The sequence below is a fragment of the Chamaea fasciata genome, unplaced genomic scaffold, assembly GCF_029207755.1.
Source record: "Chamaea fasciata isolate MVZ Bird 193981 ecotype frontalis unplaced genomic scaffold, bChaFas1.0.hap1 SCAF_1, whole genome shotgun sequence".
In the NCBI taxonomy this organism is placed as follows: domain Eukaryota; kingdom Metazoa; phylum Chordata; class Aves; order Passeriformes; family Sylviidae; genus Chamaea; species Chamaea fasciata.
In genome coordinates, this window is record NW_027094086.1 from 22,584,118 (window position 1) to 22,609,300 (window position 25,183).

General features: G+C 41.2%; 2 protein-coding genes across 2 annotated transcripts; one reads left to right on the top strand and one right to left on the bottom strand.

The window, feature by feature from the left end:
• The first annotated feature begins 55 nt into the window (after positions 1-55).
• RIDA (reactive intermediate imine deaminase A homolog) lies at positions 56-9,340 on the top strand. Its single transcript, XM_066178105.1, has 6 exons — positions 56-178; positions 4,418-4,523; positions 5,081-5,135; positions 6,412-6,480; positions 8,063-8,118; positions 8,550-9,340. Exons 1-6 carry the CDS (start codon positions 117-119, stop codon positions 8,610-8,612), a joined length of 411 nt encoding a protein of 136 aa, XP_066034202.1. The 5' UTR covers positions 56-116; the 3' UTR covers positions 8,613-9,340.
• Positions 9,341-17,554: 8,214 nt separating this feature from the next.
• Positions 17,555-24,198, bottom strand: ERICH5 (glutamate rich 5). The gene is made up of 4 exons (XM_066178092.1): positions 23,990-24,198; positions 19,836-20,252; positions 17,780-17,896; positions 17,555-17,672 (listed from the first exon to the last, which is right to left on the bottom strand). Exons 1-4 carry the CDS (start codon positions 24,036-24,038, stop codon positions 17,563-17,565), a joined length of 693 nt encoding a protein of 230 aa, XP_066034189.1. The 5' UTR covers positions 24,039-24,198; the 3' UTR covers positions 17,555-17,562.
• Positions 24,199-25,183: the final 985 nt, after the last annotated feature.

Consider the following 25,183-nt stretch of genomic DNA (forward strand, 5'->3'; position numbering starts at 1 on the left):
TCCCAGAAGTCCCCGCGGGCAGTGGTGGGCGGAGCGTGCGCGGCTGGGCGCTAAGGGGAGGGAGGGCAGGAGGAGACGCCCCGGCAGTTACTGTTCCTCCAGCCCCGGCTCCAGCTATGGCCTCGCTCGTGAAGAAAATAATCAGCACTACTAAGGCCCCTGCATTGGGTCCCTACAGGTAATGCCTTGGCTAAGAAAAATCTGAGCGTCTTGGTGGATAACAAGTTAACGATGAGCCGGCAGCGCCTTTGTGGCCAATGCTTTCCTGGGATGCATCGGGAAAATTGGCCGAGAGGTTGAGGGAGGTGATCCTGCCCCTCTGCTCGGCCCTAGTGAGTCCACATCTGGAGAACTGTGTCCAGTTCTGGGCTCCTCAGTGCAGGAAAGACAAGGAGCTACTGGAGAGGGTCAGCAGAGGGGGACGAAGATGATGAGGGGTCTGGAGCATCTTTTGTGAGGAGAGACTGGGGGTCCTGGGCCTGTTTAGAGAAGACTGAGAGGGAATCTCATCAACACCTATAAATACCTCAAAGGCAGGTGCCAAGACGGTGGTGCCAGACTCTTATCAGTGCTGCCCAGTGATAGGACAAGGAGCAGTGGCCATCAACTAGAACACAAGAAGTTTCAGCTCAACGTGAGGAAGAACTTCTTTGTATTGAGGGTGGCAGAGCACTGGAACAGGCTGCCCAGGGAGGTTGTAGAGTGTTCCTCTGGAGACATTCCAAGCCCAACTGCATGTGTTCCTGTGTAACCTGCTCCAGGTGACCCTGCCTTGGCTCGGGGTTTGGACTGAACGATCTCCAGAGGACCTTTCCAACCCTAAACAGTTCTGTGATTTTGGGAGTGGGAGGTCTCTCGGGAGATCCAGGAGCAGATTTTGCTGGAGGGGTTTTGGCAGGTCCCTGGGGTCTGTCAGGCAGGCCTGGGGCTGAGGTGAGGGGCAGGGCCCCTGGGCAGGGACCAGTCCTGGTACCCCCTGCCCCAGTAACCTCCAGGGACACCTGGGGTCCCCAAACACGGGTGGGGCTGTGGTGCCACGGCAAACCGCAGCCCGGTGAGGGGAAGGGGTGTACTTCAAAAAGTTACTTTGGGAAAGTAATTCTGGAATTAGTGGTAAGAAGGGAACAGAAAAAAAAAAAAAAAAGAAGAAGAAGAAGAATGGTTGTTAAGCACCAGAAAAAGGTGCTTAGCTAGAGACAAGCATGTTGTGTAGGAAAGTTAGAGATGCTGACTATGCAGGTGATGGAGAGTGAAGGTTGAACCCAGTCCAGGGTGAGGTTGGTTAATCAATGCCTGGGAACTGAAAATTCTTTCTTTTTTTGGATAGTTATAAATGTTTTTCGGTCTAAAAATTTAAGTGCTGTAAAAATATGTAAGATGTTCAACATTTTTACAAGTAGGTTGTTGTAGCAGTTCTGCATATAATTAAAATAAAGAAAAATCCCACTTTTAACTGGAGAAAGGTTTTTCTTTTCACTTTGGATATGAAAAAAATGTTCAGTCAGTATAGTAGATTCTTATAGCTAAAGTACTGAGGGGTTTTTATTAGGATGTTTTCTAAGAATTTTTAATTCTGTATTCAGGCTTTATGTTTACAGTAGCACTTTTGTGCCTTCCAGGTGCATTTTTGTCCCCATTACTTTGTGTCCTGAGCTTTCTAAACTTCAAACTGTGTGTTTCTTATAGGCATTGTAAAGATGGAAAAATACGAAGTGTAGAAGCAGAGGGACATGACATGAAGGTTAACTTCTGTAAACAATAAACTGTTGGTGGATTGCAGCCAGGGGCCTGGCATTGCTTGGCATCAGGAAAACATCCAGGACACGGGAAGGCAACAATTCTTTGCCCACACACACATCCCACTGTCTGAGCCTTCAACATGGCTTTCCACTCCAAAATGTTGTGCTTATTGGTAGTTTTTGATGAAATACTGCTTATTATGCTGCCTATTAAATGTATGATGGGTCTAACATCAATAAGTTTATCACTAACTTAGTTAATCAGATTTTAGTAAACATGTCAAAGTCCAGAGAGCAGAAGTTGCACAAGAAGTAACTGCCACATCTCTGCTGTGAAGTCTGAGATTGGTCACACAGGAATGAGGGCTTAATGTGGAGTGAAGGATTGGGATGTATGGGCTGCATTCCTGCTTCTGCTACAGCCCTTCAGTGTACTTTTTTGGAGACCTATTTTTACTGTATTTCCCTATTTCCTTTACTGCATCCATTTGCCAGTACCTTGAGATAGGTAGGTAGATAGATATATTAAAAGACTCATATCTGTGAATGAGTCCATATCTCAATAATGTTGTTAACCTTTTAAAAGACACTGCAGAGATACTGCTCTTGTATTAATCCACGATCATTTGTGTAAAGAAGATCTGATTGACAAAGAGCATGGTTCCTAACACCATCTCTCTGACAGACAGTGTTGTTCTAAAGACACAGTGTCTGGCCAGTTATGCATTTAGGTACACTGAAACCTGAAAAGACACACATTAATTAATGCTGATTAATGAGTAGCTACAATTGGCCTAGTTACCAGGTGCATCTGCAGTTAAAGAATGATTTGGGCTTGTGGAGTTGAAGTTTCCCTTAGCTTCACTTGTGCATTTGAGTGCAGTGGAAGTGTACTCCTTGGCTGGTAAATGGTTCCTGGTCTCAGTGAATGGAGGATTCCATTGGTGAGCACACCAAGAGGAGGAAATTGAGCAGAGCAGGGGGCCCAATAAGGCTGCTGCAGATGCTGATCTGGCAGTTGTATCAGGCTTCAGCTTGTTCTTTCCCACGTTTTTCATGATTTAGGACTCTCCAAAAGTCTCTATTGAGATAAACATTTCACTGTCATTTGCTTTGTGATGAGCAGTACACGACAATCTCTTTCACTGGAGAGCCCATACCTTCTTATTGCACAGTTCTCTGTGCTTCAAAAAGAAACAGAAGTTTGTGCTCTGAGGGCCTCCCACCATAGAAGGAGTGGTAGGAAAGAAAATTAAGGAAGCCTGTGTGTACATGCACACATTTCTATCAGCAAGGCTGTGTCAGCTAGAAAACTACTTTATTCACTGGTTTCTCTTCTTTGAATGGTGTAGTTTTGTTAGTTGATGACATAAACAATAATCCCCATGTAAGATAGTTTACCATATCTGACAAGTTACTGGCTATTTTTTCCCCTTATGAAATTACAGGAGAATGTAGGACAGGTGTAAAAGGAAAGATGGGAATAATGGCATTATTCAAACTGCTTTACTCTGATCGTTTGAGTCCCTGGATTAGGTTGGTCCCCTATGAGGTGAATGGATTAAGACAATCCAACTGAGTGAATCTCAGTTGAGAGATGTACTAAAAATCTTCTCTGAATGTGTCCCTCTTTTTTCATTGATATTGAAGGGAAGCAAAGCTCCTATTTCAGATACTTCAGGGAGGTACCTAATTCTAGTTTGTGTAGTTTGAGAGAGTTACTGAATGGTCAAAACAATGCATGTTCGTGTGGAATGAGAAGAGAGATGAAAAATGGTGTTAGCATGCTATAAACACTTTCTAAAGAATCTTTCTATAATTTTTTTTGCAAAATATTTTTAACTACTGGTTGAAGAGAATTAAATTGTCTCTTGCATAATGTTTGCTAGGTAGTTTAAATCTTTTTTTTCCACTTTTTAACCTCTTTGTAGTAGAGACATTAATAATTGCCAACTCAACTTCAGCAACAGCACACTTGACATTTTTATATAAATGTTTTACAAATAGCTTGAATTTTCCATTCTTCTGAATTAACCCAGCCAAGAAGTCACTCGGGTTATTTGGTTAAAGGGTAGTGATTGTTTTGGGGATGGAGTGACCAAGGTGTTTTGCTGACTGGCCAAATTCATTACTCTGGAGGAGTACAGCCAGAGAACCAGGGTGCAGGGTACAGCTGTAGCTCATTATCATAGTGCCTGTTTAAGAAGGAAAATGTTAAATCTCTTTGGACTTTCTTTTTTTTTCCTTTGTTGTTCTGCAGCTGAAATGTAGTTAAAAGGTATTGTCTGCTTCTCAGACTGGGATGGAATATTTTTCTGGGCAGGTGCAAAAAATGTTTTTATTTACTCCACCTTCCCTCTGTGCTATCTGCTGTGTGGAACCTGTAGCTCAACTTGGTGTTGTGTTGCTGTATTCAGACCTTGTGCCTTTGCAAGGAACAGGGTTTATCTCCTCAAGGGCAGGGCTGTGCGCTTCCATAGATGGTGTAATCCCAGCTCTTCAAAAGCATGAGCAGATTGATGTACGACTGCATGTACAGACCTGCATGTGCATAACCTCAGTCTTCTTTCTGATACATTATAAAGTACTGTAGAAAATTTGAAATGTGCTTTCAGATTTGAAATTTGAATGGTTTTCCTGGGGAAACATTAGACCTGAGCTGTCACTTGTGTTTTCAGCCAAGCCGTGCTGGTGGACCGGACAATGTACATTGCAGGGCAGATAGGGCTGGAACCTTCCACTGGGCAGCTTGTCTCTGGAGGGGCAAAGGAGGAAGCCAAGCAGGTAAGAAGTCTTCCAGCAATGAACTTGTAATGGAGTTGGCACGTGTCTAATTAAATGTGGAATTGTGAGAAATTGAGGAGACTGGAAAGCATGTCACGTCCTCCAGATGAGTGAATAGCAGGAGGAAGTCATTCTGTCCTAACTAATGCTGTCCTTTTTCCAACAACTTGGAAAACTTGAAGGTCAGGGTAGAAATCTGTTTCATGTAGGAAGGTAAGAAAGAATCAGTGTTTGAAGCAAAGGTTCACACCCCAATAAAAACCTTGGCTTGAGTCAGGGAAAGTTTTACTTCCCCAGCAGCAAAGAGGTGGAGTGAGGTAATAGGATGAGATGGAGGTGTATCATGCACTTACATCTAGTGAGTGGATTGTTTAATATTTATTAGATGCTTCCTTTTATTAATTTTTATTTAGGTCAGTCATTTTTTGACAGTTGAGATTTTACTGATTGAGCTTACAGTAAAACATGGATTCAGCCAAGTCACAAGTCATATTTACATACTTATATAAATATAACCCTGCTGATAACTAAAAGATTTTTGTTTCATTTTTCTTTAGGCTCTAAAAAACATGGGAGAAATCCTGAAAGCTGCAGGCTGTGACTATGGCAATGGTAAGTGCTGCTGTGACTATGGCAAACAGGTGGTAATTTGAACCTGAATTAAAATATTAAAAAATAAGTGACCTTAAAAAAACCCCAACAAACTATTTGCTGAATATTCAATGTTTACCAATAGCTGGAAGAAAGAAAAGAAACTGTGAATTTAGGTTAAAAAGTAAAAGAAATAAATCTACCTGCAAGTCTTTGCAGTGGGTATCAATGGAACACTGCCTTTCACCAAACATTTCTAGCAATGGTACTAATCTTTTACTTCCAACTGGGGAAGCCCAGGTACAGACAATGTTGCAATGACTACAGACATTTTAAGCTTCCTAGGCTTTGTTCCATGTAAAAGCAGGTGTGTATGTGTGATATTAATATTCTAGACACTCTCAGTACTTTTTGGGTGGAAGACTCTATTGGTGGAGCCACATCGGGATTCCCAGGATTAATGCTGGGTTAGGCTGTCCTGGAAAAAAATTCTAGCATAGACTGTCTTTTCAGACCTTCCTAAAAAAGTTCCTATGATTTTTTTTTTTCCTGGCTGTGGAGAGTGTGATTGATAACTGGCTAGCTGCAAAAGGTCACGCAGACATGAGAGAGCTTTGCTGAGCACACAGACACTCTCATGAAAACCAGCAAGGCAGTAAGCTTCGTATGTCCTTGAGCACAGCTGCTATACGATAACAAGACCTTGTAGCTGAAAGATATGAGGGAGAAGCACGGTAAAACTAAAACTTACTCAAACTATGTAACCACAAAGAAATGTAGAAAGAGGCGTAGCTGACTTTTAGTCTGAGCACCAATCCTGAGCTTAACTTTTGCAATATGTATGAGCTGATTATAGAAGATATAAATGTGTGTATGCTACCTGAAATAAACGAGATTTGCTGACCATGATAGCATGAGGCTCTTCTCCTGCGGCTCCGGTTAACCCAACACCTGGCAGCAGATATTGTATATGATATAAGTTATTGCCAGCAGCTGACTTACAACAGCTATTTTGATTGATCTGCTTTTCAGTTTAGTGCCTCTTGGAAGAATTTGGCTTTTTCAGACCTAGTCAGAAATGGCTTAATTCCTTAAAGTTTTATTACATACCAAATGCTCAGATTTTTTAAGTGGTTCCCTAGGTTGTAACTCTAATGGTCAATATCTGCAAAACTTTTCAAAATGTTTGGAATATTTGAGAGAAATATATGAAATAAAAGCAAGAAATGCACTTAAGTTTTTCAATTTTTGTATGCAAGTCAGAGGTCTAAAATAACTGCACTTACATTATTTCTAGTTGTGAAGACTACAGTTTTGATGGCAGACATGAAGGACTACAATGATATTAATGATGTTTACAAACAATGTAAGTGGATATTTTGCTTGTGTTTTACCATTATGACTTGTGGAACAAATTATGTTCATGGTAGTCAAAGTGTTTTAATGACTCAGATGATGTAGTTCCATATTCTTTGAAATTCCTGTAGAAATAAAAAAAAAAAAAATTCAAGTATCAGATCAAGCAGAGCCTAATTTCATGTGGATTTGTGTTCTACCATCCCACTAACTAACTCACTGTCCTGTGAAGATCAGCTCCTGCTATCCCTACAGGTTGATCTTCTTTGCCTCTTTATCTTGCTTGATGCTCTGCTGTCCTGGCTATAATTCTACTGTACGCAGCCTTCAGATGCTGAATTTCAGATTTTTTTTATCTCAATTTCTATAAAATATGTATCTTTAAACAATTTGAGGGTCATTATTATGGGACAATAACAATGTTCTTTATACAAGGATGAGCCATGCTGCTCCCCTTGAAGAAAAAAGAGAACAATGCTTGGTCAGCAAAACTGAATGTAGACTGAAATAGGTGATTTCAATGAGCATGTGGTGCAGAATAATTTGGGACAATTTGCATGAGCTCCTTTATTTATATTGATGCCTTTAGTATCATAATATGGCTTTTAATTAGCCAGCAATATCTGGTCTTGAATGAAGTCTCATTGATGAGCAAGTAACACGATCTCCTACTTGCCAAAGTGTCCTGGGGGGTGCATGTGCTTAAGCAGGGTAAACCCAAACCACCTGCATGCTTAGTTATCTGTTGCCTCCAACCTGGAGTTTGAGAAAACAGTTGCTGCTGTTCTTTGTGAGTTATTATCTCGATGCAGGAGCCCAAAATTGCCCTTATTAACAGTTTTGTGATAGGTGTCGCTAGTAAAACTTTCACTTCTTATGCAAATTTCTTGCAAGTGTTCAGTCAGGTTGGATGGGACTTTGAGCAACCTGATACAGTGAAAGATGTTCTTGGCTGTGGCATGGTGGTGAATTGGACTATGTGATCTTTAAAGGTTCCTTCTAAGCTGAACTATTCTAATAGTCTATAAATTCAGCTCTTATGTCTTTACCAGTAGCCTTCCCCATGCCTTACCCCTGTTCTAAAATCTGTGATTGTCAGGTCTAAATGGGCACGGAGGAATAAATCAAGGGCCTATTTTCCCTCTGTTTTCCTTTGATATGGGTAAGGTTGGACTCCTGGTGACTTTATGTGAATTTCTTAAGGCAGGGGCCTGTTTCTCTCTCCCACTCTTTCTTGTGGAAGAGCCATCTCCCACTCCTGGTGTTTGAAAGTGGATGATCACCATTCTGATTTAATCTTCCTTTTTCAGCCAAGTGGGTGTTAAGGCCCTGCAGTGTCAGCAGAATGCAAGTTTCCCTGGCCACTAGGTCACAACTGCAGCAGGCTGCTTGGGGATGAGTGGTAGCTTGCTGAGATTGAGAGCAGTCAGTCACCAAAACAAAACAACAAAGGAGAAATGAGAGCTGGCATAAAAGTCTTGTAGCCTTGCACCTGAAACTGTTCCAGTGATTGCATTTTATACAGATTATTTTGAACTGTGTTTTATTTAGCCACGTTTAGTGATTGCTGGATGTTTCTGTTTAAATTACAGTTTTCAAGGCAAACTTCCCAGCCAGAGCAGCCTATCAAGTCGCTGCTTTGCCCAAAGTAAGTGTCACTTTTCTCTCTACAAAAAACCCCCAAATTTTCTAGAGTACCTTACTACTGAAGCATTCTGAATGCTTTTCTTATTCTGAAATAACTTTGATTGCAATTATTTTAATGAAAGCTCTTAATTAGTTTCTTTTCTAAGTATACTATTGTTATTCCCACACATTATCAGAGATCTGAATATGAGATACATATTTCTTTGTGGTGGAAGATAGATAAAACATTAGAAATAAGGGCTTATGATAATTGAGTAAGTATAAATGGAATTTACAATATTACTGAACACTGCTAAATCAGTAATAAAACTGTCAGAAATATAATCTCTCTTAAATGTCACTCTGTTCTTACAAAGCTGTGTTGTTCATCCAATTGCTTTATAAAATAGATACATTGAATTCCTAATATGTTTCTTCCTTGTTTTGTCACAGGGGGCTAAAGTTGAGATTGAAGCTATTGCCATTAAGGGACCTCTCCAAGATGCTTCAGCATGACTATAAGTAAAGACTGGATCTCTTACAATGACAGTTTTAGATTTAGTTGATACTTCTCCCTTATATCCATTTCCTACAGCTGACCAACAGCAGTTACACACAGTTGAAATCAGTAAACTTAATGAGGAAAGGTGCTTTCTTCAGGACTTAGACTTCTCTGCTGGCAAACCCTGAAAAGTGCCTGCGTCGTGCTAAAATCAGCTGAGCCAGATTGCAGGACAGGACCTGCCCTTTGTGGAGGTGACTGGATATTCAGGTATTAAGGTATATACCTGGGTGAATGTATTAGAGTTATACTGCAGGTGATCCGGACATGGAAAACAGTACTGATTTGTAATAGTAGGTTTTTAGTAACAATTTTAAATCAGAAAAAATTACAGAAATGAGAAAACAGAACACCTGAATTGCTTAGCATACATCTTCACTTCTGAGGAATTATACGGTATTTGCCTCTGAATTTTCTTAACCTCTTTCTTTACATAATAGATTATTGTTGAGACTTGGATTTTTTCATATGTGAGCAATTGCTTAAGAAAATTAATATTAATGTCAGAAAGAAGAAAATTATGCTCTTCTGAAGTAAAGTGGTATCTTTATAAATCAGATGAAAATTAATACCTATCTAATTTTTTTCATAGCAGTTCAACTTTGACTATGTTTTGATTAAGAAACCCAACAAAAATTAAAAAATGTTTAATGAGAATAAAATATAATTGCAACTGCAAAAATGTGCTTGTCTATTATGGGAACAAACTTTTCTTTTCCTGATTGTGGTTTGATTCTCCATTACCAAAAAAATCTCCAGCTTGTCTATTCAATAACAAATAATTTGAACCAAAAGAATAGGCTTATTATCTACATTCTAATAGCTAAGGATTAAATTCTGCAGGACAGGAAGCTTTCAGCTACCATGTCATTACAGTTCTTGTATTTTTTTCCTGTGCCATTATGTTCAGAAGCATGAGTTTGATGGGGTGATTAAGCAATGCTGAGAAGTCCAACTGGTGATGCCAGTAACTTATCCCATCCTTCTGTATTGATCTTCTATCAAGGAGGAATGGATACTGTGAGAACAGTCAGCCCTACTTTCCAGTCCTAGATTTGATGTGATTCCTTCTTTTGGAAGCCATTCCTTCTTTTCACTGAGCTTATAAATTGTACCATTATAGAAAAAGGATTCATAATGAGACTGCCACAGCAAATATGTGCAGATATAAGGATTTTTTATAGTACTGTTTTGCTTTCTTTGGCAGATAATTATTTTTATTAGAAGCAAGATAATACCTTTGTTATTTCAAACAGCAAACTTCCAAACAGCCTTTGAAAAATGCCTAACTTTTCTCTAAATAAACTTTCTATACATAAACTTTGATTAATTTTGGCTTCTGTTCTTGTTCTGTCTCTTTGGCTGTACTAATAATGCATCTTATGCTTTATAGCTCCGATTCCATAAGCAATCCCACCTAAGAGAAAACATGGTCAGACTTGTTAGGAAGGAGTTAGTGCTAATATGACTATGACTTGCCAGGAAACACAAAGCAGATGTTCCTTCATGTTGTCAATTAATAATAATAAAAAATACTGTAAGTGAATGGAGTTACATTTAAACGTTTAAATGGAGCTTAATTCCTAATTTATATTTAGGTTTCTCTGTTACAGCTTTGTTTAGGTATAATTACTTGGTTGGGATTTATTTCAGTGATTAGTAGGAGATTTAGTTCAAGTCTTGAACGTGAGCTGAGTTCAGCCTTTTATAACCGCAGTGGCTGTCCCTTCTTACTGCTCACGTTCTTGCCCACTGCCTTGCTCACCCGTGTCCCGCAGCTCTTGTGCCCACCTCGAACCCAACACTAGATGGCAGCTGTGATATTTTTTTGGCGGCCTGACTTGTGCCTTGGCCGGTTTAAGTCCCTTATAGCGCTGCTTGAGACCCTTCGGTGGTAGGAGAGTGGATACACCATCGCTTTCCACAGTAAGGGGCAGTCGGAGACTGAAATGTCAGTGTAACACCTGGAAAAAGTTCCATGCTGGATGCAGCTAACAAGGCAGAACACACTGCTTCCATTAAGTGTTTTTATCAGTAGGTAGGTGCCGTTCTGCAAAAACTCCAGAGCTGAAATTCCCTTTTAGCTTTATGATTCTTCAGGTGAAGACAGTTGTAGTTTTTAGACTATATATTTAAATCAAAGCCATTCAAGACATTTTCTTTATGTATTCTTCTGGTACAGGAAGTCTAGAATAACTGAAATAAGCCCTATTATTTACAGCTCTAACATGGTAGTTTTCAAAATAAAAAAAACAGCCTTCCACAGAGAAGCGTAAAACATTTATTTTATTTAAGCAGAGTTATATTATTTGATTCTATTCTTTAAAACAAAAAAGTCAACACCCATGATTCTCCAATATGAAAAGCCTATCTCTTAGGTCTTAATATGCAAACTACTTAGTACATTAAATAGACATTTAATAAATCTAGTTTTAAATAGAAGTATATTTAAAACACTTTTTTTTTCCTTTGCTAGACTGAGCTGCATGCAAAATACAAAGTTGCAATTCAGCTTGTGGCATCCTGATTTCGGCATTTAAAATTTGTTTCTATCACATGTAACTAAAAAACTGCAGCAAAACGGGTCATCTCTTCCTGTGACTGTAAAGCAATGTATAAAGTACTGAAATGTGTATTTTCTACCAGCTGTTTCTTTTACTAAAACTTTCTTCTTTAAATGATTATATTCTCTACAGATTAAGCAATGAAAAAAAAAGTCAGTACCTAGTTTTAATAAAACTGTGTTCTCTTAAACCACATAAACTGCCCCAATCTTCTTCTACCAGCACTTGCTCTTGCTGCAGTGTTTACCTAAAAGCAGTTCCTTACTGAGTGAAGGATCCAGCCCCAGCCAGCCAGATGGGCAGGGATCTTCTGAGATCCTACAGTGTGCATATCTGTCTGCACAGAACTGACAAGGTGCAAATTTAGCCTCTTCTAGGGTTGTGTTTATTGGTAATTAGAAAAAAATTTCTACCAGAAATTTCTTGTTAGCTTGGAAATTAAGTTTGTTCTTTCAAGTGTACTGCCCAGAACTCCCTGCAGTGAGGAATGGTTACTTCTTGGATGAAGTTGAGGGATGAAAATTGTTTAGTTTTTGATAAAATACAAAACAATCATCAAAAATGCTTGACTGTATTAAAAAAAAAAAAAAAAAACCTATGTTGCTTAAGATCTGGAGGTGTTTCCTGTAAAAACAAATATTGCAGCATATCCTTTTCCCAGCCTTTATCATGAGAAAGTTCTTTGACAGACCAATTTCTGCTCCTTGCAACCTCTGTGGAGTCCCAGGTTTGTAGAGGCAAATAACTGCAGGCACTGGCCCTTTATTCATAGTACATGCTTTGGTAGCTCCCAGACCATGAATACTAGATCTCAATGACATTTCCATGGTAGGGACATCTTATTTCTCAGGGCAGGAGTGTTCAGCATATTTCTAGCAGGCACATTTTGATAATTTAGGTGATTTAACTTTTCATGTTTAACACAGTATCAAGCATATTTTCTCTTTAGGAAAAGAAAAAGAGAATCACCTGTTGTGATTATAGTATATGTAAGGATGAAGATTGAGAAAGACTGCTACTGTTGAGTCACTGACTGGTTTATATTCCCCTTGTTTTCATCTGCGTTGCTTAATGGCCTGAAGAAGCTGAACAGTGAGGAAGAACATACGTAGTCACCTGTCTTCCTTGTTACAACAGTGGTAGAAAGAGTGACTCTGAGGTGAGCAGGTCATTTTGACTCCCGTGTATCTTCACACTTTATTTCCAGGTGCAGTCTCCTCTGTTGCTATGAATACTACTGATCCCTGTCACAGAACTCTTGTTGATTTATGCTTAAAAATAGTTTAATGCTTGCCAGACTGCAATTCAAGATCTTGCCAGTAGTCAGCCTGTCTCTGCTGATTTAATCTCCTGTGTTTTGGAGTTGGGCTGTGCTGGCATATGTGCTGATGGCTGAACTGAATTCCCAGCTCACAGGAGGAAATCAGCCATGAGATGCAGCTGAAGATGTTGTTTTTCAAGGCTTCTTTTCATGGAAAGGTTTGAATATGTGGATAAAAACTTCAACTACTTCTGTTTGAATTTTCGATGTTCACTTAAATGTCAATAGATTTATTAATAGAACTAGCAGCTCGTTTTAGCTTCTCTATTACAGAAGGTTAGAAAAGCTAAAAAATAAACTAAAAGTGACATCCACTTAGCAAAAATTCCCTAAAAAAAAAGTATGCTTCTGGGTTCTAAAAGTTTATGGTGTTGCCATAAACAGGAAGTTGACATTAAATGAAGCTGACAAGTTCATAAGAATGCTGCTAAGCAGAAAAACTTCGATTTAGTGATACAGCCAAGAACTATCACATTATACAAAAGGTTAATAGGCCAAGGATATCAATTAGATTATTTAATACAAACCAGAATCAGCTGGAGTCAAACAGGTACATGCAGTATGAGATTATCTCTTAGAGGGGATTTGTATAATTTGCTGGTGACAGTTAGGATTTTTGTTAAGTCCTTTTGTACAATAAAGCTAATAAAAGAATGAGAACTGACTGGACATGGCACTTACTGCCATGGTCTAGTTGACAAGGTGGTCTTCAGTCAACATTTAGACTCAAGTAACTTAGAGGTGTTTTCCAACCTAATTGAATCTGTGATCCTGCAACAGTCACCATCAGAACAAATTTCTAGTCTTTATCTGACCCAAAACACAAGTCATATCCAGGGCCTGTTTTCACAGGAAATTTGTTTGAAAGTATTGCCCTTCAGCTTCATCTCCAAAATGATTGTTTAGCGTTTTGGAAAATAACCCAGACAGTCCCTGATAGCATATTTCTCCAGGAGGACACCACTCCAGGGAAATAAAATAGATAACCTTTTCTTTGGGAACAGCCTCATATTTGTCTTAGACATGTTTGTATTTTCTCTCTTAGAAATCCATTTTCAAAGCCACGAATGCATATGAAGAAAGCTACACAGCTAAAGACAGGTTATTATTGACCATGAACATTAACAGCTGTGAAGTTTTCTTCTAGGATTTATACAACTAAAACATCCCACTCAGTTAAAAATGCCCTCTTCTCCTTGTCTCTGCAGAAGTCAGCACACATATTGTACTACAATCCCTTCAATAAATTTGAGTTTAAAAATGGGGAGTGAGCAGCACACAGATGGGTTCTGGACACTGCGCTCTGTTATCTTCTATTTTCTGGAAAACTCACCTCTGCATTTAGTTAGAGCTTGGTAAATGGGCACTTTCCTCTCCCAGTCCTCTACATGCTATACACTTCAGCAGCTGCCTACATTGGTAGTCCAGGCACTCAGAGGAACTGCCTACATACAATCATTTCAAGAAAAAAAAGCTACACTCTGTTCTTTATCCTATATAATGTTGGTTGAAGGTTTCAGTGATTTGAAGTAAGTTATCTGAACCTGGGAAAAACTCCTAATTGAAAAAGGAATGATCATACTGCTGTTGAAAAATTATGCTGGTGTGTATAGAAGGCACTCTTTGTGGCAGAGAGATGAAAGTTTGGGTATTTCAAACTCTTGAAGTCTTGGTAGCTTGACTTCAAAAAATCTGTATTATATAAAACTTTTTCCGATGCTTCCTATTCATGTGTCTGTAGCTTGTGGTTCAATCCATAAAAGCCTTTCTATTTTCCCAACCCAATAAAATTTAAAAATATTCATGTGAACAGAAGAGCAGGCCCAAGAAGAGGATGTTCATTGAGATATAACTTCTATTCCTTGTTATTAGCTGTCTCTGAAACACATGGAAAAAATTAATTTAGCAATTAATTAAAGGTATAACTTGATATTCACTAAATCTGACAGGAACTCAAAGTGAAACTTCCCTGGAAGTATCGCAGGATGAAGGAGATATTTGCTCTTCTCCCACATCTATAAGAATGTTCTGTGTGGATCTAAAAGCAACCACTGGTTCTGCTTCCTCTACCCCCATCCCGTTGATATACAGTCTTCCTGTTACAGACATTAACATCACCTCTGTATGTCACTGCTACAGTCTTGAGCTCCTCCTCACCCTGCTGCCTTTTCTCCTAACAACTTTTGAAATCACTACATCATTCCAGTCAGATTTGACATAGAGGCAGGCATTTCACGGACAGTAAACCCTAAATAAGGACAAGAGACAAAAGACATAAATTGAAGTACAGAGTATTACCTTTAAATACAAGATTTTTATTTTTTTCGGCAAAGACAGTTAAGTTATGGGAATAGGCTGCCCACAATTAATGGAGTCTTCACTCCTGGGGATTCAAAACTCAACAGGACAACCTGTTCCTGCTTTGAGCAGGACTAGACAAGCTCCAGAGGTATTTTTCTACCTCAGCTATTCCATGACAAAGTATGGCTGAGGAACTGTGTCCAGCCCCTGAGGTTACTGTTGGCCATCAGCAGCTGAGAAGCTCTGGGGCTCACTTGATGGCTAAAAGATAGTGCCGAAAGGGATGGTTGACTGAAATCACAGTGTCTGGCCATCCCAGCTCAAAGTACTTTCCCAGCTAGAACACTCTGCAAGGGTAAGGAACATGAGAATGTGGGACTTCCTCACTGAATTGTGGTGTTCCATGAAGGTGGGTAGGGAACACAGGAAAGCTGAGAAATTTGCTTGGGAATGAAGGTGACCAATGAAAGACATCCAACTGCAGTGATTCTCCGTGACTAAGAAGATTGTTAATATAACATGAAAAAAGCCAACTCCCTTTAATGGTTTCAAATTCAACACACTTAGCATGTCACTGAGCATTTCTTTGTTCTTAGGTGGACATCAGCTACCTTTAGAGCCCTATTTTTTATTTTTTTTTTTACCTAGGATCAGCTTCTATCCTCTTAGTTATACCCTCCTAGAGATAAAGCTGTGAATGTTTTTGATGTATCTCAAAGTAAGATTTTTTTCCATTCCCTTAAGCAGTCTTGCTTTCCTGCCCAGAATCTTGCTTTATTTCTTCAATATCCTTTCAAGATGGAAGAATTTCTCCCTTACACAACCGAGTCCCAGGTTTAAATGGTCACTATTCCATTCTTAGCATTGTTTGCTCTTCTTGCCTGCAGCTGTTCTCTGAGCTATGTCAGTGCACTCCCATCATCTGAAATGCATTACAGACACAGAAGCAGGGCTGCTCTTTCTGCTCCCTTACAAAACTGTTGGGGAGAATACTGTCAAAGCAGGCAAATGGAGGAAGAATTTCAATAAAGCTATAATCATCACTGGGTGAAATTTTTGGAAATGTTCAAGGCCAAGTTGGATGGAGCCCTGACCAACCTGATCTAAGGGGTGGCATCCCTGCTCTTGGCAGGAGGGTTGAAACTAGGTGATCTTTAGGGTCTCTTCCAACCCAAGCCTTTCTATGATTCTCTTACTCTTCAGGAGCAGGTAGATGTTCTTTGAGGTTTCCTAGAATCAAGTTAAATGCTTTGCTAAATTCACAGCACAGAGAGATGATTCTTTGTAAAAGCATAGGAGCTTTTAAAAAAGACATAATTTTAAGACATTAAAAAGTTGATTGATTAAACTAGCTTTGACTTCATAGGCAAAGCTATCTGGCATAAATTTAAAGATCCTGCAAAGGAGCAGTTGTCAATGGCCAACAACTGCTTGTCTTCATAGGCAAGTAACAACCTGTAAAGATGAGCAGCTGTCAAACATGAAAATTAAAGGGAGGTGAGCAGGGGTTTTTTTTGTTTGTTTTTTTTTGTTGTTTGTTTGTTTTTTGTTTTTTTTTTATCACTGCTGATCTAATTTTACTTGGGTAAGCACAAGGTCATAAGGGCACATAAGCCTTGACAAACTGCTTGACTACCACCCTACTTGTCTTACAGACTGCAGTGCTTATGCTGAAAACCATTTCCCTTAGCCCTCTAGCAGAAGCATAAGCAGCAGTGCAGCATGCTGGCTTGCCCTAAGGTTGTGACACATACTAGCATTGGGAAGGAGCCAAAGACTGCTCACCCCAGGTGCAAGAGGTTCATTTGGAAGTCATGAAAGACACTGGTCAAGGTAGCTACCATCCTTTCTGCTGAAGCTGTTCTCTTTTAATTACAGAAATACTTGCTAGCCCAGAGAGATTTTGGGCATGACTAAGTATGCCAGTGATTAGGAGGGAGGGGAGAGGGAGAAGGTGATTCCAGCTATTGCAATAACATTTGCTGTGGGAAAGGAGGAGTTGTCTGCTTTGGCTGCTCATCCTTTTCCACATTCCAGCAATACCATAGAGTAACCTCTGGTGGTGGAATCACCATCCCTGGAGGCGTTCAAAAAACATATGGATGCAGCACTTAGGGACAGAATTTAGTGATGAACCTGGCAGCACTGAGTTGACAGTTGGACTCAATGATCTTAGAGGTCTTTTCCAACCAAAATGAGTCTGTGATTCTAATTCTGCCTTCTGGGGCATGTGACCGCCTATCACTTGAGTGATAGATTCAAGTGTGAGGTTCTTAGTGAATGTGGAGGAAGAAGAAGAAATAACTTCTGTAGCCAGACTGTGGTGACAGAACTTTGGCCATAATCTCAAAGTCTGCCAGAGGGATAATCTTATCCCCGTGAATTTTTCTCTTCACTGGTGTGACAGTTTTCCAGAGGAACTTTATTTGGCCTGTGACTTTTCCTTTCCACCATGTGACTGATTATGCTGTGCAATGTGCTTTTATCACAGCACCACACTGCTGATTTCAGCTGATAAGGAGAACAAAGGGATCTAAAATGGCTGGCATAGAATGGAAATCACAAAGCAGCATTAAAGCACAGCTTACAAAAACAAGCCTGCAAGTAATAATGAGCAGAGTCATGATTTTAACAAAGGTTTTTATTTTCTAAGACTGCACATTGCAGTCTGTCATTCTTCCCAATGAGGAAAAAGTTATCACTGGTAAGGCTCATGTATTATATAAGGATGACCCATGTAAAAAGCATGACTTCCAATTGATTGCTTCCAAAAATGTCCTTTAATGTAAAGTATTGTTGACTCTCTTGTGTAAAAATGCAGAAAGCACCTGTTTGTCAACAGGGGAATAACAAAGTATGCTCATTAAGGACAGCACAGTCTTTGCTGTCTGTTAAACAATAACCCATGTGGTCCTTCCCTCCTCTGTCAACATACCTATCTCTGTCGCTGCTGCACTATCCACAGCTTCTCCTGTTTCTTCTTCTTTTGTTTCAGGCCCTTCACTTACTGTCTCACTGAGCAGCTCAGTTTCCACCTGTTCTCCCGTCTCACCTGGGAATGGTAACCATGGAGACCAAATTAGGATCCACTAAGAAAAAGCACCAAGTGCCCCAGCTCCTTTCTGTAAACCTGATTTTGCTTTGTCAGCTCTCCAATGCCAAGGTACCCTCTGAATGAACCCATAGAGAACAAACACGATGATCCCAAACACTTTTTGTCATCCAGCTATACGGTTGCCTCATGCCCATGAAGTTCTCCTAATGTTTTCACAAAATTCCCTTGATGTTGAATCCAGAGGAAATCATGAGTACTATTTCTATTCAAATAATTTTTCCTGGATTTTATTTCATAGATGTGCAGTTTTATTTGCAATTGGAACAAAACAGAAAGAGAAAACATGGTAACATGCAAGTCTGGCTGAAACCCTGTTTTTCCCTGGGAAGCTGCTGCCTAACTCATTTCCTCCCATAGCTACAGAAGCATAAAGGAAAGTAAAACAAATGCTAAGTATCATATGTACCATAGCATAAAAATAGAAAATCCCTTCATTAGATGCCTCTGGAAAGAGAATGCATACAAGTTAAGGTGTTACTTCTACCTTGGTAGTAATAAGAGCAAAACTTTTCCCCACAAGCTACATTTGCTTCCTCTTCACACATCACTTGGTGCTAAAAGCCCCACAACTCATCTTCAGCCAGCCAGACAACTGTAAACACGTTTCCACTGACAAGAGGTGACAGCAGAAGGTCCGGGGCGTGTTGCTCTGCCTCGAGCATTGCCTTGAGGCTTAGAACTGGTGAATAATGAAATTGGAGTTTGCAGCTGGGCAGGATGTGTGTTTAACAGGTGAGCAACCTGTCATTTACTGCTTACATAAAACAAGGCTTTCTTCCAAAGGATTGGTGCCCATTTTATGTAGAGGACAAAATTCTTTTGTGAAGTGACACAGGAGAGGACAAAGCAATCCAATGACCATGCTCAACTACTGGGATGCAAAGAATGAGATTCATATAGTCAGTTCAGAGACGTGCAGCACAAAGCCACAGGATTAGTGGCAGTGTGTGTAACTGGCTCTGGATTTCACATGGATCAGTCCTTCTGCACCTCACACTTCTTCAAGGCAAAAGTGGAGTGAGGATGTCTCCCTGCAGAGAAATACTCCTCATGTGCTTCACCTGCTCATTCCCTGAAGAGCTACTCCAAGACCTGATTCCTTACTGAGCTACTTTGTACCATTTAGGAGAAATTTGATTCCTCCTGTGAAGTGTTCATCTTGTGCATGTGCAGTCCTGTCCATGTCCTCTGGGCACTACCCCAAATATGAGCATAGCCTGCAATTTCCAGGAAGGAGCACACCTCCTGCCAAAGGTCCCTCCACAGCACGTGGAAATACCCATCACCTCAGACAGCACTACTTCCTCACACAGCCTCTCTCCCCACCCAGTCATCTCCAAGCATCTGTGGAAAGACAGCCCTGTGTCTCTCCACTACTACTTGTATTCTGCTTGTCTTGTAGCCAAGCTTCCTGGACAGACTGGACATGCCAAGCGTGCATCAAAGAGATGCTTTTTCTTCTACATCCAAGCATGCACCCTCCAGCTTTATGTGTGCAAGGACAGTTGGTTTATAATTAGTACATGTGACCAAGTAATCAAGCCTTTGGGCTGTGCAAATATCAAGGAATGTGTCTGACCTACCCAGAGACACTATGTTTTACATGAGAGGAATGGTGGGACATTTTACCTGCTAAGAACAAAAAGGACATGAAATAGCAGAGGTGGAAATGCTGATTAAATTTATTACAGCTTGGACTTGTAAATCCGAGGCTTCCCCAGCCACATTCTTCTATGCCTTACATTGTACAGACACCCTGGACCAAATTCTGACTCCAGAAGCTCATCTGAGGCTCTTAGTAAAACCAGAAGGACCCACGCAGAATTCCCTGGAGGCAAATTTTGGTCTCCTGAATTCATGAAAGCACAAATATTACCCTCAGTGAGGTGGTCCTCTTCAGCAGTATGTACTTTCTCGATGACTTCCACTGCAGAGCTGTCACTGCCCTCTACCAGCCCACTGTCCTCTTCTGGTCCTGGTGATGGTGCCCCAGCATCTTCCGGTGCTGGTGGTGAAGGGCCCCTGCTCTCCTCTCGCCACACAGAGGGCAGCTCAGAGCTCTCCTCATCTCCTGCAGGCAGGGGCTCGGTGCCCTCTGGCTCCTCCCTTTTACTGACTGACTCTGTCTTCCCCTCCACGTCCAGGATCGTGGCTGAAGCCTCCTCTCCTGGCAGCTGCTCTCCTGGGTTGGTTTCCTCAGAGGCAAGACTCACACGCTCTGCTGGGTCCAACTGTGTTTGGTCAGCTACAGTGCCATGGTCATCTGCAGTCTGGGTGTTTGCACCTGATGATGCTTTTATCAGGGCAAGGAAAACAAAAAGACAATTACAGATAATTGGTGAATGGCCACATAAGCTGGGTGACAACTAAACCCACAGTGAACCACACAAGCACTACCTGTCAAAGAGCTCCCTCCTGGCTACAGATAATATCCCTCATAGGTCTGCTGCACAAACCCACATATGTCCAGTAGATGATAATGCTGCTCTTACATTAAAAAAAAGTTTTCATTTGATGCATGCAATACATTTTTATATTAAGAGAGCAGACTTATTTGCAAGTCAATGTTCTATTACATTTTCCCTTATGAATCTGCAGTGTGCAGGTGGTTTGCTGGTGATGGGACACTGCAAGGAAGCACCTTTTCTTGCCCCAAACCAAGCACAAGGACCAGTGCAAGGGAGCTGCTGTCCTGGGCTGCATGTGAGAAGTTCTGGTGGTACTTTCAGGTGGACTGAATAAAAACCCTGAGAACCCAGAGGATGAGCAGTGCCTGCTTTTTAAAACAAAAACCACTTTGTCTTTTTCAGTACTAAACTACCATTCATACTATGATTTGTCTAATTAAAAATTCAACAACAGGAAGCCTAAACAAATTAAAACTTCTGCTTCTTTCATCTTTCATCAACTTATTGGTTAGTAAAGCAATGGGTTTTGGCAGAAAAAAATTATGAATAAAGAACTACAAAATTGCTTTGACAGGTATTTAAGGATAAAAGCTGAAGTCTCAAAATGAGCTATATCGACGTATCAGACTGACTTACTAACATTCTAATGAAATTCAGTTTGACAGGATCTTGTACTTAACCTTTTCCTATAGAGTGTCAGGACGAAACCTCTGGTAATTCAAGTATGAAATCTGTTTATATAATAATTACAAAACTGGAAAAACTGTATTTTCTGAGAAAATTATGATTGCAGTGTCAAAGTCAGTAAGCAGAACCATAAGATACTGTTCACAGATGAATACATCTATATATGTTCATACAGCTATAGATGAACAGGAGAAAAAAGTAGTACAGCCTGCTCTTAAGACATCTGCTTGAATACTGCTGCCCTTAAAGTAAGTTTACAATTCTTTTGAGACATTCAAACAAAACACCTCCCCAGCAAGTGTCACCTAGTCAGCACGCGCCTACAGATCCAGGGAAGGATGGCTAAGCCAGAAGAAGAGCAAGTACTGGGGATCTGGACTGTTCAGACAGACAGAAGGCAATTTTGACTGTGAGACAGATAAAATCTCATTTGTCCCAAGAACTGTCAATCCAAGTTCCAACCAACCCCTCCAAATCCACAGTAATATGGCAATTTATAATGCAACTCAAACAACAGGAGGTAAATTCAGGTACAGGTCTCAGCCAACAGACCCCACCCAGGGCAGGACCCTGTCTCTGACAGCTACTGAGGGGCAGAGGAAAGGGCAGAAGGCCCTAACCCACCCATCTGTCAGTAGAATTCCTCTGTCAACCTGTTCAAGCCCCTTTTCAATCTGTTTACACTCAGTCTCCAATGATAATGAAGGCTGCAGCCCACTTACATCCCCTGTAAGACATATCTTGGCTGTTTTTGAGCCTGCTGCTGGTTATTTCATCAAGTGACAGTTCTTGCATTATGAGAAACAGCAAATATATTTCCCTGATTACTTTCTCCAGATCTCTATCACACCTTGTTTTCCAAGCACTCACTCCTTTTCCTAAAATAAAGCTCAAGGTGAAACAGATACCCAATCAGAATAATAGTGAGTAAATCTTAAGCTATTCTAAGCAGTGATTTAAAAAGCAATGTATGCTCAGAGACCAAACATTTGATCTTTTCACATTTTTATTTTTTGTACTTTTAGACATTTTTCATGCTTTCACCTTGCTCAGTGCCAGATGAACAGAGAACATTTAAAACCTACAGACTGAAACAAATGAGCTGTAAAAATTAGCATGTTACAGAGAGTTTTAATTCATGTTAGCAGTAAGAGAAACAATTCAAATGTATTATTACTAAAAATCTCCTGCAGCTTCTATAAGCCCTGTAACTTCCAGCTAGCCCTCTCTACATCAAAATGTTTTGTATAAATTGGATTATAAAATACTGCCATGCAACACAAGATCTGCGCTGCTGGAAACCCTGGAAGCATTCCTCTGCTCTCATCTGAAATGCAAAGAATTCCCTAATATGGAAAAAATAAATCCTCTCAGTAATCTCTTCAATACCTTTATCCCCAAGAAAAATGAACATCATGTGGCAGTCAGCATTCCTAGGATTCCTTCTAGTTTTGTTTTATTTTTAAATTTAAAATTTTTATTTTCCCTGCTGTAGACTATTTCAGCTGGAGAAAGAAAGAAAGAAAAACACAGTAAATGTAAGTGGGCCACGGAGACAGTATTTTCTCTTTGCCTTATTTCCTTTTGGAAAAGCCTCAAAGTTTTGTGAGTTACACATCGGTGGAAGAAAATGAAATACAGTTTCCTCTATTAACTTATTTAGAGAAGTTTTTTTTTTTTCAAAATACCTTATTAAAGTAAATTAGAAAATTGTTAACATATCTGATTAGTAATTGCCAAATTAATGCAGATCTTTTCAGCTGTAATTGCAAACTGCACTTCATCCTTACTATGACATTAGTGTATTTAGTATATTTCATGACCTATCCTGCCATGAACATGCTTTTATACAAAATAATGAAAATACGCAGAATAAATGACTTCTGCTGTTTTCTTGAGCCCTTCAGTGTTCCTGTGCACTGTTTCAGTGGAGGATGGAAAGGCAGAGGAATTGGTACATTGACCAGGTGAACAAGACAGCAAGTACAGCATAAAGAGGTTTCTCCTGATCCTTTCAGCAGGGCTGCTCGGTTTGCAGATGTGTGCTGGCTCTGTAGTGGCACAGGCAACACTCAGCCCACACAGCCTGCTCTCTCCTCTCTCTCAGTCACAAGCCACAGCACCACAAGACAACACAGAGAATATAAACCCATATAAAAACCATGGGTGCTGCAGGCAGAGTAGCAAGAGATCATAACTGAAGAATATAGGAAAGAAATGCAGCAAATGAGATACAAACAACTTTTTTGTATCTGCCTTCAAGATACACCTTTCTGGAGAGGACAATTCCTGTAACTGCAGCATTCAGGTTCTTACAGGAGTGTTTCCAAACCTTCCTTGGAGCAAAGAGCTAAATATGATGAATATGGAAACAAAGTTTTGTTTTACTTCCACTGAATAGCAAGGATATTCTTATGGAACGTCCTACAAATATACCTTGCTCACAAAATTAGTCAGCTGTGACTTGAGCCAGTTAAAGCCACAGGAACATTGCCGACGCTGCACACAATGTTGAGGTGGATTTTGTAAGAAAAAGAAAAGGATAGCGGGGTCAAATATTGCTAGTTCACTATTCTTTTAAAGAGGGAAAGAAAGGGCATTAGACTGGCAAGGTACTGCACAAAAGGACCACCAGCAGGACCTGTCTGGAAATTAAACAAACAAAAAAAAAGCCTGCGGAGCGGAAGGGACTCAGGCATCCATTCACGAGAAATACCAGTTTCGGAGCCATCACTTACGGGGCGCAGTTCTCTCCACTGACAGAATTAAAAGCCGAGGCAAGCCCGACGGGCTTCTGCCCCCGCGGGACGCACACCCCCGGCGCCTTCCCCGCGACAGGACGGGACAGGACGGGACCACCCTGAGAGCAGCGCGGCCCCGCATCCCCAAAGAGCTCAGCGGGGTCCCCCCGCCCGGCTCCCCCCGCCCCGCTCACCCGGCAGCGGCTCCTGGGGGCGGCTGCGGGCGCTGCTGGAGCAGCCCATGGCGGGGCTGGCGGGCTCTGCAGCCGCTTCTGACGGCCGGCTCGGCTCGGGTCGGAGCGCGGCGAGGCGCGGCAGGCGCGGCCGCCAGGAAGCACCGTCCTATGGAGCCGGTAATGGAGCCTTAAATCCTCCCCCGCCGCTCAGCCCGGGCCACCGCCGCGGCCGTCCCTGCCCCGGGGCGGATTTCTGCGCTGTGTGAGTGCCACAAGGTGTGAGTGGCAGCAGGCGGGAAGGGATTGCAGGTCCGTGTGCCCCGGAGTTTAACCCTAGGGGTGTGTGCAGGTAAACCGCGCTCGCAAACTCTGAGCCACGGTAGCATCGACTAGAGGAGACCCACAGGCCAGGTAAAGAGGGTCCGGGTCTGGGCAGGGGTACTAAACAGACTTGGAGGCCACGCCGATGTTTGGCGATCCGTCAGTGTGGCTGAGCTTACGAAGCTGAGACCGAGGGCGTGAGGCTTCTGTAGGGAACCCCAGACCGGACCCGGGGAGAGGAGCAGCAGGGCTGGGTTATCTCCACTGTCCGTATGTGATATGGGCATCCCGGGGGGTGTGCTCGTACACACACAGGAGCCGCAGCCTCGCTGCCGGCCCTCCCTGCGCACAGGAACAGCTTCAGGATGCATCCGTGGGACTGGGAGGGACAGACCTCCGGGGTCTCAGCAACTCGGAGGCAAAAAGGAATTCCTGGCTTGAAGAGTCCTCTGGGTTCCGTGGCCACCTGTAACATCGTTACCATCAGCCTGAAAGGTAAAATAAAGATAATATCTTTATATTTGCATATAGGCAAATCAACAGATGTCCAGGGAAATTGAGGTGGCCTAAAAACTTCCCAGAGAGTAAGAACAAATAATCTTTGCCACACATTTGCTTGTATATGCAGATAATTTCTTTATTCTATGAGACATTAGACACTGAAATGCTGGTAACTTTCAGATTAGCAAAATGTTGCTGTGTGACAACAAAAGTAGAAGTGCAACAAAGGGCTTAGCAACTTAGAAATTAATTTCAGAAATATTTAACATTCATGCTGCTAGTGTGAAATCCTGACTACTGCGGTGGGAGCAAGGTCAGTTCCCTACACAGCACGTGGGGATTCCCTAAACAGCACAGATGAAGACACCCAGGCATCCCACTGCTCTGCTG